General features: G+C 43.9%; 1 protein-coding gene across 2 annotated transcripts in view; it reads right to left on the bottom strand.

Moving 5' to 3' along the window:
* SORT1 (sortilin 1) overlaps window positions 1-13,691 on the bottom strand; it is a 66,063-nt gene that overhangs the window by 14,902 nt on the left and 37,470 nt on the right. The window contains exons 7-11 of one of the 2 annotated variants that reach the window (XM_039251080.1): window positions 9,775-9,824; window positions 8,744-8,874; window positions 5,670-5,814; window positions 4,535-4,690; window positions 2,798-2,904 (exon numbers count right to left, since the gene is read on the bottom strand). In XM_039251080.1, the coding sequence (XP_039107011.1) occupies window positions 2,798-2,904; window positions 4,535-4,690; window positions 5,670-5,814; window positions 8,744-8,874; window positions 9,775-9,824 (589 nt within the window). The remainder of the gene's footprint in view (window positions 1-2,797; window positions 2,905-4,534; window positions 4,691-5,669; window positions 5,815-8,743; window positions 8,875-9,774; window positions 9,825-13,691) is intronic. The other variant, XM_039251081.1, reaches the window with a different exon arrangement.

The raw sequence follows: 13,691 nt of genomic DNA, 5'->3' as shown, positions 1-13,691 counted from the left end.
CTTTGAATTTAACCCAGACTTCTGTGGGATATTCTTTAAAAAAAAAAAAACTATGGCAAAATACACATACCATAAAATTTACCATCTTAACCACATTTAAGTGTACAGTTCAGTGGGGTTAAGTACATTCACGTTGTTGTGCAAACATCACCACCTTCCATCCCCAGAACTTTTTCATCTTGCAGAAATGAGACTCTACATCCATTAAACAGCAACTCCCATTCCTCCTCCTTCCAGACCCTGGAAACCATCACTGTACTTTCTGTTTCTATGAATCTGACTGTTCTGGGCACCTTATGTAAGCAAAACTATATAGTATTTGTTTTTGATACCTGGTCCTCAAGGTTCATCCATGCTGTGGTAAGTATCAGGATTTCCTGCCTTTTTAAGGCAGAATATTATTCCACTGCATGTATACACCCCATTTTGCTCATCTGTTTACCTGTCAACAGACACTTGGATTGCTTTCAGCTTTTGGCACTGTGAATGATGCTACTATGGACTTTGAGACCCTGCTTTCAATTCTTTGGGAGATAGACTCAGAAGCAGGACTGCTGATCATATGGTAATTCTACTTCTAAGTTTTTGAGTCGCCATACTGTTTCACATAGTGACTGCACTATTTTTCATACCCACCCTCAAGGCACAAGGATTCCAAGTTCTCCACTTCCTTAGCAAAATGTTATTTTGTTTTGTTTTGTTTTAGACAGTAGCCATTCTAGTGTGTGTGAGAGGTGATCTCTCCCTGTAGCTCTAATTTGCATTTTCTTAATCATTAGTGATGTCAAGCACCTTTTCATGAGCTTTTTGGCCATTTGTATATTTTCTTTTTTTAAAAAACTTATTTATTTATCTATCGAGAGAGAGAGAGAGAGAGACAGACAGAAAGACAGAGAGAGAGCAGGAGGAGCAGAGAGAGGAGAGAGAGAATCCCAAGCAGGCTCCTCACTGTCAGCACGGAGCCTGACGCAGGGCTCGAACTCATGAACTGTGAGATCATGACCTGAGCTGAAATCAAGAGTCAGATGCCTAACCGACTGAGCCACCCAGGCGCCCCTTGTGTATTTCTTGCAGAAATGTATATTCAAGTCCTTTAACCATTTTTAATTTGGGTATTTTTGTTGCTGTTGAGTTATAGTCTCAGTGGGATATTCTTGATTCCAAAATACTTTAGTGTATTTGGGAGGAAATTATGCAATTATCTTCTCATGTGTAATGTCTTAGCTTATTTTATTCCTGCATTACGCCAAAGCCTCTGACCAATATTTAAAGCATGATTCTAAAAAACTAAAAATAAAAATAAAGCATGATTCCACATAAATAAGCCTGGTGAACACGTGACATATGTCAGATACTGTACAAGATGTGGGGCTGATCCAAAGTCAGTCCTGTCTTTAAGAGAGATTTCTGAGAAACCAGTTGATCTATAAAGCACAATGAATATTAATGTTTTAAGCGAGGTCTGTGTTGGATAAAATGTTCATTTTATGTCATATATCTTACTGCAGTAAATAAGGGGTTCAAGTAAACTACTGACGACATGAAGAGGAAGGATTAATTCTAACCGAAGATGGGCACTCAGGGTGATCAGGATTTCCACTTATTCTAACGACTCAGGAGTGGGAGAGTCAGGCGCACATTCCCCCAACTCATGTGGGCAAGGCCACGGAGGCGGGGGTGCATGCACGGAGGCAGGGGTGCATGCAGGGTGTTCTGGGGGTGGCAGAGGGCTGCAAGGAATATGTCAGATGCCAGTGATCAGGTGGACAATGACAGTGAAAAGGCAGAAGAGATACTGACAGGGGAGGAGAGGACCTTTACTCACCAGGTCAGAGGCACAGACTATTCACAGGCAAAGGGGAACCCTGAAGCGTACTGACTCAGGCATGGAGTCTGAGAGTGGCCAGGCAACTAAAGAGGCCACTGCGCCACCCAGGCTCACGGTGACGAGGGCAGATACGGGGCAAGGCCATAACAGAGGGATGGAAACAAAAGGGCACGGCAGAGAGGGCGCTGGGTGGTTACAGGTCCACTATCTCACATGGTCTGAGGCTCTTAAAACAAAAAGTCCTGCCTACAACAGCAGAGTGTGTATCAGCCACAGGTATTCTGAGAAAAGCTCAGGAACCACCAACACTGTCATTTTTTGAGGAAAACTCCCAGGGTTCCTTGAAGCTCTTCTCAAACTCTGTAGGAGCCAGACACAAAGCTTGTTTCTCTTCTCTTTTTTCCTTGCCTGTCAAGATCATCACTCCTGGAACCTGGGATCTCCCAGAGCAATGCCTCTGTATCTCTATTCTTAGCCTCTCCTCAGAGGGGTCAGTTCCTGCTTTCATGGGTGCTGCCATGTCACCATCCACAGCCTTCCGCTGTGTGGAGCCCAGGCAGAGGGGAAGAGAAGGCCAAGTTCTCTTCCATTTGTTTCTGGCCAGCACGGCTTTACACTGCTCGTGAATGGCTGGTCCACAGCGTCGTGCAGAATTCCTAAAGTCTCACAGCCACCATGCTGACTCTTAATTGATCACCGGCCCATCCTCCATTCTGTTTTCATTCAGCGGTTTAGTAAAACACAATATTTTAGCCTTTAGTTTTGTTTTTCTTTAAAAGACAAATAATCCACAGTATTTTGGCTTTTCCTTTTCCTACCTTCTAAGTTACTTTCATTAGTCTGATTTCCAAACTTTCCACTTGTAGCACCTGTGGACACTAATCAAGTACGAAACTTCATTATTCAAAGGCCTGGCACCGATCCGAGCAGGACAGAATGGCTGCACAGGACACAGGGAGTAAAACAAACCTCATTCTTGTTTTTGGCTGTAGCATCACATTCACTGTTTTCAGGCTTCCTCAGGTGTTTCCACCTTCCTCCTTGGTCAAAAGTGATCATAGTCTGGATAGAGTTATCTGAATGGGGGAAGAATGGTCTTAAGTCAGATACACCGGAAGCACCCTATTAAATTCAGTTTATCGTGGCGTATCTCTCTCGGGGCTGCATGATGCTGTTGGAACTCTGGCGTCCTACAGGCTTCTAACATACAACAAAACGGCTCAGCATTGCTGAGTACCTGAGCAGCTCTCTACGCTATTTGAAGGCTTCCCACCTGAACAGGACCCGGCTGGTTCCAGAAATCATCTAGACCAATACTCCTGGAACAGTATCTGTTTTCTCCTTACCAACACAAACAGGTTAATGTCCATTCTACTTCCTTGCTTGCTTGCCTTGGAGGTAAAATCTACAATGAGAAGGCGTCCCAATCTTTACTCAGATAAGGCCAGGGTGCAAGGCTTGTTTTAGGGACTTTCAAGATTTGAATGTACGTGCCTAAGTATGCTTAATAATTCTCATTTTCATCTCTCCACTACCCCATATCTGATTGCTTATATCTTTTCTTTTCTTTTTTTTTTCTACATGCTCTTCCCTGTTCTCTATTCTCAATGACATAAACTATTGCAGGCTTAAATTCGGAGACAATGTGCTTTGAGTTTTCCAAGGAAAATCAAGCAAGAGAGCAAATGAAGGATAATTCATTTAGGCAATAAATATTTATTGCATGCCTACAATGTGAAAACTGTTGTGAGCCTTTGGGACTATCTCAGTGAACAAAATAGAAGTAACACGGTGAAATATACATTCTAGCCGGGTCAAACAAACACCAGACACTGTAAACAGGTGAATTATATAGTATGCTGGACAATAAGTGCCATGGAAAATCCTGCCCCGCTAAAGAGGGGCTGAGTGTGTGTGCAAATAGGGGAGGGCAGACGAGCTCCCTGTGGGATGGAAGGCTCTGTGTCTCTATTCAGAAAGCAACGTATGAACACAGATTGGAAGGGGGATGGTGTCAGCCTTGCAGATATCTGCGGAAACAGAGAACAGTCTCTGAAAACCTCTAAACCACGTGTGTGTGTGCCTGGCGTGTTTAAGGACTGACGGAGGGCTGCAGTGACTAGAATGCAGTGAGCAGAGGGGAGGGGGTGGAAGGAAATGGGCCAGTACTGCTAGAGACCTTGCTGACCACTACAAGATCTTTACAAATAAAAACAAACAACCTCCCACCTCCCACCAAAAAATAAAGACACCTATACAAAACCTTAAGAGTCTTTGTACTTTAGAGTGGCGTGTTTATTTGTGTAACTGGGCCTTAGCAAAGGTGAGCTCTGCATCCCCGCGGGGCAGAACACCAGAGGAACACTGGCCCACTACAGCTGTGCCTTCTACAGGGAGAAAGGCAGGAAGTGGTTCAAACTCAGGCTCATTCCTCTAGGCCTAAACCTCCCAATATAGAAAACTCATTTCTTTGATTTATTTAAAACTTCCTCTAAACAACACAGAACCCAAAAAATCTACCTGTTGCTGCATTGCTCTTTTTAGCTCTATTTACCAGAAGCGATGTAAAATAAAGAGCCAGCATTGACATGGATAGGCTTGCCGGCGAGGCAAGCAACAGTACGGGGAGGGGGCAGGACCACCATTCTCTCTGAAAGCCTCAACTCCCAACACTTGCAGCTGAAGCACAGCTGTGCCCAGACTCACCTTCTGAGAGCACACTTGTTATGTAGACCCCGCGGAGGGAGGTCACATTGGTAAAGTCCGTCTCGCCCCCTGTGGTGGTGTAGAGATGCCGGTCTAAGGACTTGGAATAGACAATGCCTCGGTCGTCTGAGGTAAAGATTGTGCCAAATCCGGTATCTGAAACAGGCAAACAAACGAGACCACTACGTCTTGGGAGTAGGGAACAGAGAGACAAGAGTCCAACCACACGCATGACTAAACGACGGACTGACTGACTGACTGCATACGTTAGCCAACCGTCCCCCTTCATGATGTAGATGCAGACCTGAGAATTAATCCTGGTTAGATACTCATGACTTTCGTGTCCGCCTTTAATTCTGTTAGTCAGGTTGGTGCCTGGAGTATGGTAAAGACTGTTTGTTGAGTGAATTAATCAGATGCCACAGAAAGCCCTTCCCAAACATATTATGGTGGCAGAGGCGATACATTTAGATTCATATCATACATACCTCTAAATCTTTACATTCTAGACCAATGCTTGTCAAACTACCTGTGGAGAAGTATCAATGTTTTTTTTTAAGTTGTATTTATTTAAGTAATACCCACACCCAACATGGGGCTTGAACTCACAACCCTGAGATCAAGAGTCCCATGCTCCTCTGAGCCAGCCAGGCACCCTGTTGAAGGGTCAATTTTTAAATTTCTATTATGGCACAAAATGATCCTTTGTAAAATATAATAAAAATTAATCCTAAGAAGAGTGAAATACAAAACATAATCCTCAAAGTTTTAATGATTCGACTCAACAGATGTAAAATTACTTTGTCCAATGCGATAGGAGTTTCTCAATGCTTGTTATTGCTTTGATGCTTACTTGGCAACAAGGAGCCTGCAAACCAGTAACAGTCCACCAACCATTCTCTGAGCGGCACTGCTCTAGAATACTTGCACATACACATAAACCACATTATAGAGCCATAGCAAGGGGCTTTCGTAACAGAGACTACATAGTATCTCTAAGACAGAGTATTCAGTAGGATGATAATAAAAACCTAGGGGTAAGAGGAAAGTCAGCATGTAAGAAGGAAGCTTAAAATAGAAGTTGAAGTTTAAATCTCTATGCATTCAAGGGTGGGCTACTAAAAAAAGCTCTTACCTCCAGGTTCGTCTACATGCATGAACACCATGTCATCATTAGCTGCTAGAATAGAATAGAACTGTTCCTGCCCCACAGAAGGTAGCTGGGCCATGCTCCACGTGTCCCCTTGATCTGTTGACACATGAATCCTTCTTGTCGTATCCTGGAACAAATGCCAATATTTATCTTTTCAATTTTCCACCAAGATGCCATGTGCAGGGACATGAATAGGAACATTATTATTCATAACTATAAGTCTCACTATCCATTTCCTCGCTGAGTACAACTGTTATAAATAATAGGTCCTAGTATCAATTACCAAAGCAATTTCTAATCCCTAGCAAAGTTCTAGGCGATGGAACAATACATTCTATTGTAAGCAAGGCTATCTTGGCTTCCTCTTTGGCTTCTCCATTCTGGTATGGCCTTGTAAGATGTAATCCTCCAAATCTCTGACACTCCCATTTCCTTCAACAGAGCTAAGGGTATGATGGGGGTCGTCTTTAGTTTGGCTTTATAGCCATTCGCATATGCTTGCTCAGATAATTCTTAACGTGATGATTGCTGCACCAAAGTTTGGTCCCTCTGAGACAGTCCTGGCATAATCCAAAGAATGAGATAATTAAGAGATCAAGGAGATGAAATGGAGATGAAACTCATGCTTGGGAGATCACAAGGGAGTCAAGATGTGACATGTCTCTTTAGGAAGTCTCTCTAAACAGTCATACTAAAGGGGACACGCACAGGCTGGGAAGAGGCCAAGGAGAGGCAGAAATTAATATAAGGGAGCTGATCAGGGAGTATTTATCTGCTAAAAGAAGTCTGTTAAGGAGGCAATTAACACCTCCTTTCAGACAAATAGCTTAAAATAGCTACTAGACATAGTTAGCTAGGGCGCAGAAATTAGTCCCAAGGCCTCCTTATGTTAAATACTCTTTAAAATTCAGTGACAAGTACATTTAACCTATTTCTCTAACTTCTACCTAGATGTTTACTTTCAGTCTTACTCATTGTTACAGGTAGAAACTAGAATTAAAAAGCACACAGTAGAATGTGAAGTTTTGTAGACAGTGGCAGAGTACAGAGTAGGAGGCTACCTCTGGAAGCAGTCTGATTTCTACCAGGTTCTATCTCTGGGTAACCCTAAGCAAGTTACTCAATTTCCTCAAATACAAATGGAGAAGAGAGGGCCAGCTCCTAGGGCTGCTGGCAAGATGACCACAAAACTGCTCGGGAGAGTTATGTATAGTTAGTTACTGTGTCTACTTCCCCATCTCGACTCCCTTCCTCTCCGAACCCACTGTAATCAGCCTGTTAACCCTAGTGTCCTGAAGAAACCACGCTTGTGCAGGTCGCTGATGCCCTCCACTCTGCCAGCCCCAGTGGATAATTCTCAGGACTCCTCTAATTCTGTACTTCAGTTGACTTTCACACAGCGGATCACTCCTCCTGCTTAAGACACTTTCTCCACTTGGCTTTTGTGGTATCCCTGTGCTATTCCCCACCTCCCTGGTCCTCCCTTCTCAGTCTTCTTTGCTGGATTTTCATCTCTTTCCAATCTTTCAGGGTCACTAGGGTGCTCTGGCCCATGCTCAGTCTTCCAGAAGAGATCATCGAGTCACATAGCTTTATATACCATATAATTTGGAGACGTCCAGACACCCAAATGCTTACTCAACACTGCCGCTTAGATATCTAGCAGGCATCTCATACCCAAAACTGAATTCTCGATTTTCCTCCCACAAACGTGGTCGTCCTGTGGTCTTTGCCATCTCAGTAAATGGTGCCACCATTCACCCAGTTGCTCAGGCCAAAGACTAAAGTTATCCTTGGTTCCTCTCATTCCCTCACAATCCACATCTAATCCACCAGTAAATCCTTTGGCAATATGTTAACAATATATCTACACTCCTACCACTTCTTCTCTCATCCATGTTAATAGCCTGGTCTTTCCCTCACTGCTGTCATGGCCTCCCAGCTTTTGGTGCTTCCATTCTTGCCCCTTGGCAGGCTATTCTGGACCCACCTATTCTGTCAAAAAAGCAGCCAGCTTAAACCATTCCCTGGCTCGCCCTTCCCAGCTCCCCAACACATGAAGAGTAAAAACCACACTCTCAGAGTGCCTGGGTGGCTCAGTTGGTTAAGTACCTGACTTCAGCTCAGGTCATGATCTCGCAGTCTGTGAGTTGGAGCCCTGCATCAGGCTCTATGCTGACAGCTTGGAGCCTGGAGCCTGCTTTGGATTCAGTGTCTCCCTCTCTCTCTCTCTCTCTGTCCCTCCCTGCTAATGTTCTGTCTCTCTTGCTCTCAAAATTAAATAAACATTAAAAAAAAAAAAAAAAAAGCCAAGCTCTTAATCATGAGCCATAAAGGCCACTGGCTCCCCCTCCTTGGACCACCCTTCCCTGTGCTCCAGCCATGCTGCCCTTCTCACTGCTCTTCAATACTTCAAGCATGTTCCAATCCTAGGGTCTTTGCGCTTATTCCTTCATCCTAAATGGACACAGAACTACGCTCTCCCTTCAGTCAAGTCTCAGACAGCCCATCCAAACCACCGTATCTACAACAGCCCTGCTCCAGTTCCCAATACATTCTATTTCCTTACACGGCTATAGATTCCTTCATCGTTTTAATCGTTACTTGATATTATAATGTCATATTTATTAGTTTAGTATCGATCCAATTCTCTACTTAAATATAAGCTCTGAGAGCAGGACATTTATCTGTTTTGTTCACTGCTATATTCCTGGGGACTAGAATAGCACCTAGAATATAGTCAGTACTCAATTAATGTTACTTATTTCTATTATCATTACTGGATAATGAGCAAATAGATTGCTTTTTTCAGATGCCCATGTCTGAGTAGAATCCAAACACTGGGGCTCTGCATCCCAGAACAGGTCATGTAGTGACATCAGGCTGAGGTGCAGAGTAGCCCGGAAGACCCAATCAGCTTCTAGGAAGACTCCCTCTAAATCTTAGTGAATGTTGCAAAAAAGGCAAGAAACTCTGTCAGTACAAGCAGTAATAAGGACTCATCTGAGACATATTTAAAGAATATCAGAAATGTCCCCAGAAGAGGCAGCACCCACCTTATCAGCCATCACAGAGGCAAAGAGGAAACGTCCCCCAAGACCAAATGAGTAGATTTTCACACCGATGGTTTTGAAGCTTTTCCCCAAGTCTGACGTTCTCCATAATTCCAGGGCCCCAAGGTCAGCTTCTTAAACAAGACAAAACATTAATTAAAATTGCACATACTGGTGAGCCCCTAGTTTAAAACAACTGTTTTAGAATGTTAATTTTATTGCTAAAGGATTGTTAATCCTATGGATGTTAATCAAGTGACGATATAAAATGATATGGCATTAGACATAGGAAATTAATACTTGGGCTTTATTTTTATACATGTGAGGTTTTGCGTTGGACAGAAAGACAGAGCTTCCATAATTAGAATACAGTGTTGCATAAAGGTGCCACCACAGTGTTGCATAAATGTGCCACGGCCGCAGCATACTGTTTTGCTTTCTTCATGACACTTGGAAACTACCTTATTCCCTATTTCAAGTAGTCTTGAGTTCTGGGTTTTCTTGCTGGTCATCTAATACCCCTACTGGAATTCAAGACCCATGAGAGCCGGCCTTGGGCATCTTGCTCTCCATTCTTACAACAGTGACTGGCACACTACTGCAGGCACTCACGTGAATGACTGGATAAATGGAATGGATTTGTTGAATGAATAAACGAAAGATTACGTTTTCTGCTTTGAAACAGTGCCAGGGATTGGACAGCCAACAACTTCCACCAACACAAACACAATCTCCATGCTCTTTTGCAGAAATCACTATGTACTTCAACTTGTTACTGCTTGTGGCCTAATATTTACTTTATATAAGACATTACTAAAATTAAGTATACTGCCTCTGTGTGTGGCTTGCATATTTATTGGATCTAGGCTCAGTACTTTCAAAATTTGAATCTGGTTGTAATTTCAGAATTTTAAAAATCACTGGCAGTTATCTTTAGCTATTAAAATCACAGGACAATGGAGGGATCTTTGATGTTTCTACTTCTTACAACCATGAATGGAGGACACTCTTATTTGGGACTAAAATATACTTACTGCAAGAGCCATTTGCATAGGTGGTAAAGAAGATGGTGTTTTCTGATCCCCTACAAAAGGCAAAGACAGAGAAGACAGGGTTCAAGATTGCCATCATGACAGTCACAAGCTCCAGGCCAGTCTATTAATGACAACTCCACCTGCAGGTGCGAGCTAAAAGCTTTCAAGGTGCTTCATGCCAGACTCTTGCAGCCTCGCTGGTCAAGGCTTCCCCACCACCCGGCCCCAGGATTTTCCCCGGTCTGCTACTTCTTCACGGGAGCCCTTTCAGTTGGTCAGACTGGCCTACTTACTCTCTCCCAATCTGCCTCTTGCGTTTGCTCTTCCTGTTTCCAGCTTAAAAATGCTTTTCTCTTTCATGTAACCAAACCTTACCCTCACAATCTTTAGTCTCGAGATTAAAATCTAGTTCTTCTCTTTTTTTTTATTAAACATTTTTTTCGTAATGTTTATTTATTTTTGAGAGAAAGAGCATGAGCGGGGGGGGGGGGGGGGGGGGGGGGGGGGGGGGGGGGGAGGGAAAGGAGAGGGGAGGAGGTCAGAGGATCAAAGCAGGCCCCATGCTGACAGCAGAGAGCCTGATGCTCCGAATTCACAACCCACAACCCACAACCATGAGATCATGGCCTGAGCTGAAACCAAGAGTCCGACGCCTAAACGACTGAGCCACACAGGAGCCAAAAATCTAGCTCTTCTATGACATTCTTCCTGGCACTCCAACCAGGAAGCTTCTTTGCTGCAAACTTCTAGACCAGTGATTCTCAGCTGAGGGCACTTTTGCTCCTCAGGGGTCATTTCCTGTGGTCACAAGTGGGGGTTGGGCAGTTGTGTCGTGGCCAGAGATGCTGCTAACCACCATGTGCGATGCACAGGCTGACTCCCCCACAACAAAGAGCAGTCTGGTCCAAAACACCAGTAGCACCAAAGTTGGGAAACCCTACTTTAGGGCATGGTGCCACTCTGTGCCAACCACTTGGCATTTCTTTGTCTCCTATTTGATTATTTTAACCCACCAGTTTATGTCTTCTCTCTCCTATTACATTACTGGGTTCTTCAAGACAGGGTGTGCAGTTCTGTGCTCTGTTGTTTCCCCTTAGTACCAACTTCAATGTTTTACATGTGCTAAGTAATTTAGTTCTTTCATCTTAAATAGACAGTGAGGTCAGAGGCTGAATTATTTAAATTTGAACTTGGAAAACGAGTTTGCAGGAAAACGGATTCAGACCCCAATGGTACTTCTAGATCAGCACCAGTGGAAGGTGCTGGGTCTGAGCACGTTCCTTTGGCGCTGCAGGCTATCAATTCCTAGAAATCAAACATCTAAAAGGTGAGTAAACGGTTGAACAGCAGCCCAGTTATCCTATATTTAGACACCAATCAGAGAAACGAGTTACAAGAATAAAAAATTATACAGAATACAAAATAAAATGCCATTCAAAAATAAATTTTTAATTTTAAAAAAATTTTAAGTAATCTCTCTACACAATGTTGGGCTCAAATCCATAACATGGAAATCAGGAGTCACAAACTGCACTGATAGAGCCAGCCAGGTGCCCTCTAATTTTCACTTTTAAAGATGATTTTTCGGCTTGTTTCTTTGAACTTTATTGAGGTATAACTGACAAATAACATTTAAAGTGCACACTGTGGTGATTCTAATACACATATGTAAAGGTGAGTTTGTGTGTGTGTGTATGCTTTTTTTTTTTTAATGTTTATTTTGAGGGGAGGGGGGAAGGGAATCTGATGTGGGAGCTTGAGTGTGAGATCATGACCTGAGCCTAAATCAGTAGTCAGATGCTCAACCGACTGAGCCACATAGGTGCCCCCATAAAAGTGAGTTTTAACAATGAAAATTACTGTAGTCTTACTATAGTAACACCCTGTGTACTTCAGATCCATCAAGAGTGAGGCAATTTGTTAACTTAGTTACCTTAAAAGTTGCTTCCTTCCATGAGTGCCTGGGTGGCTCAGTCGGTTGAGGCAGCTCAGCACAGAGCCTGCTTGGGATTTTCTCTGTCTCTGCCCCTCCCCTACTCACTCTGTCTCTCTCAAAATAAATAAACTTTAATAAATAAGTGAAAGTTACTTCCATCCTGATAAGACCATATAAGACACAAACACAGTTTACTGAAATACACAGAATGAACGGGGCGCCTGGGTGGCTCTGTTCTACTGAATTCTACTCAGGTCATGATCTCACAGTTCCTGAGATAGAGCCTTGCATTGGGCTCTGTGCTGACAGTGCAGAGCCAGCTTGGGATGCTCTCTCTCCTCTCTCTGCCTCTCCCCTGTACACACATGCTCTCTCTCAAAAAATATATGAATAAGCCTAAAAAAGTACACAGAACGAACATAGATGTGGCATGTGTACTATGATGGGGCTGTAAAAACCTCATGTAACCAGTGTTTTCTGGGAAAAGGCCATTTGATTCAAGCGATATATTTTTAATACTTTAATTTCAGTAGATACATTTGGCAATGTCTCTATTATACATTTCCCTGACTCCCTAGGTAGAGGACATTAAATATGAAATTCTTCCGTGGGACTGTGGGTCATCTTCATGAGCTCACGACCATCAACCGCAGGAAACTGGAACACAGTGTTCCCATTAGAAGTTACTGAGGCACGTGTGCTCTCTTGATCTGGCACTAAATAGTCACATCCTATTATGGCTTCTGGTTTTGCTGCTTTTACAGTTCTGCTGCCTCCGCCTGGCTCTCAGGCAGGGGCTCTCATGTGGGCAGGCGTGTGCCTGTTGTTAGCATTCACAGAGCCCACCTCTGGCGCCAGTGTGCTATGGAAGGGGAAACTAGAGTGATAAGTTTGCTGAAATTAGTCAAAGATAAGGAAGAAAGCGGTTTGAAACGGGGGTGAGCCTAATCAGAATTTGGGGCATGTGAAGGTTTTTAATTCAATTCTTTCTCAACCATCCCCCAAACTCCTCCCATAAATCTCCTTTCCCAAAAGCCCAGAGAGGTTAAGCCACTGACTAGCCGGTTGCGAACAAAGGTGACCTGTTCCCAAGTAAGAGTTCCTCCACTGCGTTATTTTAATGTTTATTTTTTAATGTTTTACTTATTTCTGAGAGAGAGAGAGAGAGAAACAGACAGCGTGACCCGGGGAGGGGCAGAGAGAGAGGGAGACACAGAATCCAAAGCAGGCTCCAGACTCTTGAGCTAGCTGTCAGCACAGAGCCTGACATGGGGCTTGAACCCATGAACTGTGAGATCATGACCTGAGCCAAAGTCAGATGCCCAACCGACTGAGCCACCCAGGTGTCCCAATGTTTGTTTATTTTTGAGAGAGAGAGGGAGAGAGAGACAGAGTACAAGCAGGGCAGGGGGAGAGAGAGAGGGAGACACAGAATCTGAAGCAGGCTCCAGGCTCTGAGCTGTCAGCACAGAGCCCAAGCTAGGGCCTAAACCCATGAACTGTGAGATCATGACCTGAGCTGAGACAGAGACAGAGACAGAGAGAGAAAATATGAGCAGGGGAGGGGCAGAGGGAAAGGGACAGAGAATCTGATGCTGGCTCTTGTACGCTGACAGCATCAAGGCTGATAAAAGAACTTGAACTCACATCTGAGGCTCAACGGAGCCACCCAGGCGCCCCTCCTCCACTGCATCATTTGAAGCAGGCACTGGGTGGGGGTGGGGGCCCAGGGAGAGAAGGGGAGGATTTTTGGTGCACAGACAGTGTGACTGACGGGCTGGAAGCTCTCTGGGCTTTCTTCCTGAGTCCGTGCTACATTCCACACAACTGAAATGGAACTCTAGACGAGGAAATATAAATCTGGGTGCAGGGAAGTACATAAGTCCTCAACTCCAAGCTGTACTTTATGCTTTCCAACTGATGTCACCATTAATGGAGACTAAACCTTTGCAGGCAGCAGCTACTCAGTCCCGTGCCTTGT

This window comes from Hyaena hyaena, unplaced genomic scaffold, assembly GCF_003009895.1.
Source record: "Hyaena hyaena isolate Hyena2069 unplaced genomic scaffold, ASM300989v1 scaffold_390, whole genome shotgun sequence".
Lineage (NCBI taxonomy): Eukaryota > Metazoa > Chordata > Mammalia > Carnivora > Hyaenidae > Hyaena > Hyaena hyaena.
The sequence above is the reverse complement of the archived record's forward strand: the minus strand, read 5'-3'. Positions and strand labels throughout refer to the sequence as shown.